At 44.0% G+C, this 2,732-nt stretch overlaps 1 protein-coding gene across 2 annotated transcripts in view; it reads left to right on the top strand.

Annotated features, from left to right (window-relative positions):
* The window catches only part of LOC106807577 (putative ammonium transporter 1), a 14,079-nt gene that overhangs the window by 4,349 nt on the left and 6,998 nt on the right, over positions 1 to 2,732 (top strand). For both annotated transcript variants that reach the window (XM_014809955.1, XM_014809956.1), the window contains exon 2: positions 496 to 671. In XM_014809955.1, the coding sequence (XP_014665441.1) occupies positions 497 to 671 (175 nt within the window). In that variant the 5' untranslated portion in view covers position 496. The remainder of the gene's footprint in view (positions 1 to 495; positions 672 to 2,732) is intronic.

Genomic DNA, 2,732 nt, shown 5'->3' with positions numbered 1-2,732 from the left:
ACGTACAAATTGGATATAGAAGTCTATTAATCCGTATTGCGGTCTTTTATTTCACTTGCGAATTATATATGCAATGCAAGATAGACAAATGCATGGGAATGAATATATTGAGCTTGCGTAACTCTTGCGTGAATCCCAGCATTGTCGGTGAATTCAGCTGTGACAATTTGCGGTGGTAAGCGTAGTAGGTATACTGCCGCTGAAGGGGTCGTTGTCGTATCAGGTACTACAGATATGTACCCGAGGTACATATATGTATACACAAACCGTACCAGACTTGTACTACATAAGTGTACACTAACCCTAACCCTAACCCTAGCCCTAGCCCTAACCCTAACCCTAACCATATCAGATAGTTACCAGGGTACGTTCCGGTATACCGGACCGTACCCAGGGTTCGTTCTGGCATTACCCAGGGAGACATATACCTTATCGGCCACAGATCCGGGTGGAGATACAGCATGCAGTCGTGAGTAGCACCCGCTTTCATTCCAGGATGGAAGTCGTGACGAAAAATCTCACGGGCGATGTGACGATCGGCAATGTCAGCGACGTCGTTGAAGAGTTGATGCTGCTGAGACAACAGGTGGCGCTGCTGGAGTCGGCACACGCGATCCTTGCCAAGAACACCGACATCTTCTTCATACTAATAAATTCAATGTTTGTGTTTTGTGAGTATATATGCGACGAAATTTCCAAAGTACCTGCTCGCAAATATTATGACACCCGAAAACAAAAACAACAACAACCATAATTAGTAAAAGTTTAGTTTAATGCATGACAAACATAGCGATAAAAATCGCTCGGTCATGTGTAGGTCCCTGCGATGTTAAAAGGTACCACTTGGAAACAAGATACACAGAGTTGAATTGATATAAAGGAAAACAAGTACCTGCAATTTTTATCAATCCATTGCCAATTAATAATTTGCCATCATTGTGTGTTTCACAAGTTGTTATATCACAGCGTGCCGTTATTTAATAGTCATAGTTTTGCCAGCCGCCGCTAAAGATTTGCGTAGACAGAGGCAAACGACAGCAGGTAACGTGTAAGTTGCTATCTAATTGCAGTCATGCAGTGCGGCTTTGCCTTTCTGGAGTGTGGAGCCGTGCGAAGCAAGAACTCACACACACACACACACACACACAGGAAGGCAAAGTTCGCGCAAGCCTGACCATGCACCATTATCCGCCTGGCACGATATGGATATTTATTCGGGGATGATTCTGAGTTTACACGCTCTTGTCTAACCGTACGTCATCAGCCAGTCGAAATAGGCAATTAAACTGGTTCTGATTACTACCAGAAGTCAGTTCAAGAACCGTGACCTAACTATCCGGAAAACCTGCGGCCCAGACAAACGCGCACACACAGCGAACGCGTATCTGTGAAAGACGGAAGTAAATTCAAGTAAACCATGCCATGATCCCCGTAGAATGGAAAATCGTGCTATAATTCCATCGACCAGACTCGTTTGGTCGGAGTCAATTGAAGTTGACCCATGACCTTGTGAACCCAATTTAGATAGACAAACTTCACACAGGTTTCACAGTAAGTTATGAAGAATCCAAACTAACATGTTGCCAGCGCAATTGTATGTCATGGAGAGAAACCACATTTCTGACATTTCATAAATCCACCAATAGAAATACATTTTCTACGCGAGTAAAGTGCGCATGTTTTTCGAAGTGGTTGATGTAACTTATAATTATTGGCAAATGGTTTTCAAAGAAAACGTCACTGATCGCCTGCAGAGAAATCTCTTCTGGCAGAAAGCCAGCCATGCAGTGCCTTTTCTTTTCTTCTCTGCCTTTCCTCACCCGTTTTCTTTTTCCCCGCCTCAAATGTTTCCTTCGACGTGTCGGCGCCACACATGTACTTGAGTGTGCCGTGTACACTGCTTGGGTGACATGTATACTGTCATTAAATGATACATGGTTTTTATCACGCTGTGCCAAAACTCGTTTCCCTTGGGCACTTTGTCTCTAGCTGGTGTATCTAACCCTGAATTTTTTCTCTGGTTATGCCGCAAAAAATGCAATGCGGTAAAGCCGCGCTACGCCTGTCACCTCAAGCTAAGGGAGCTAGCTAGGCTTTATCTGAGATCTACTGCATGTAGGCTGTCTACTGGTAATTATTGTGCTCGGTATTCGTAGCAATATATGCAATCACTGAATGTCCATTAACCAAGCCTACACGTTTCCTACACAAATACGAGAAACATGCAGCGTAGCCGCGGATATAAGCTCGACGTATAAGTCGCCCAAAGTGAAGTTGGTGGCTAAGTTGTTAGGCAGCTAATATATAGAAAGAGTTGGTGGGTGGTACGTATTCTTTCTCGCGTGAATACACGGCACCTTTCAGGGATTATACCGACAAATAGCGGCGAATGCTGTACATTCACAGGCGATTGTCGTTTAACGACCGGTTACCCACTGCGGAAACGTAAAATATACGGTGTAGATATAGCGCGCAGCATGTCAACAAGTCGTACTTCCCATCAGCCCGTATCTCATCGTTATTCCTCTCATTTCAACGCCGTAGTGTGTATTTTAGACAATTAACCGAGTTCCACGGGAAAACCAATTTTCGAGGGAAAAAACGTGACATTTGTATATTTGCGTATATATATATACATACATACACACACACACACACACACACACACACACACACACACACACACACACACACACACACACACACACACACACACACACACACACACACAC

The sequence above is a fragment of the Priapulus caudatus genome, unplaced genomic scaffold (assembly GCF_000485595.1).
Source record: "Priapulus caudatus unplaced genomic scaffold, Priapulus_caudatus-5.0.1 Scaffold223, whole genome shotgun sequence".
NCBI classification, from domain to species: Eukaryota; Metazoa; Priapulida; class Priapulimorpha; order Priapulimorphida; family Priapulidae; genus Priapulus; species Priapulus caudatus.
This window is presented reverse-complemented; position numbering and strand designations above follow the sequence as displayed.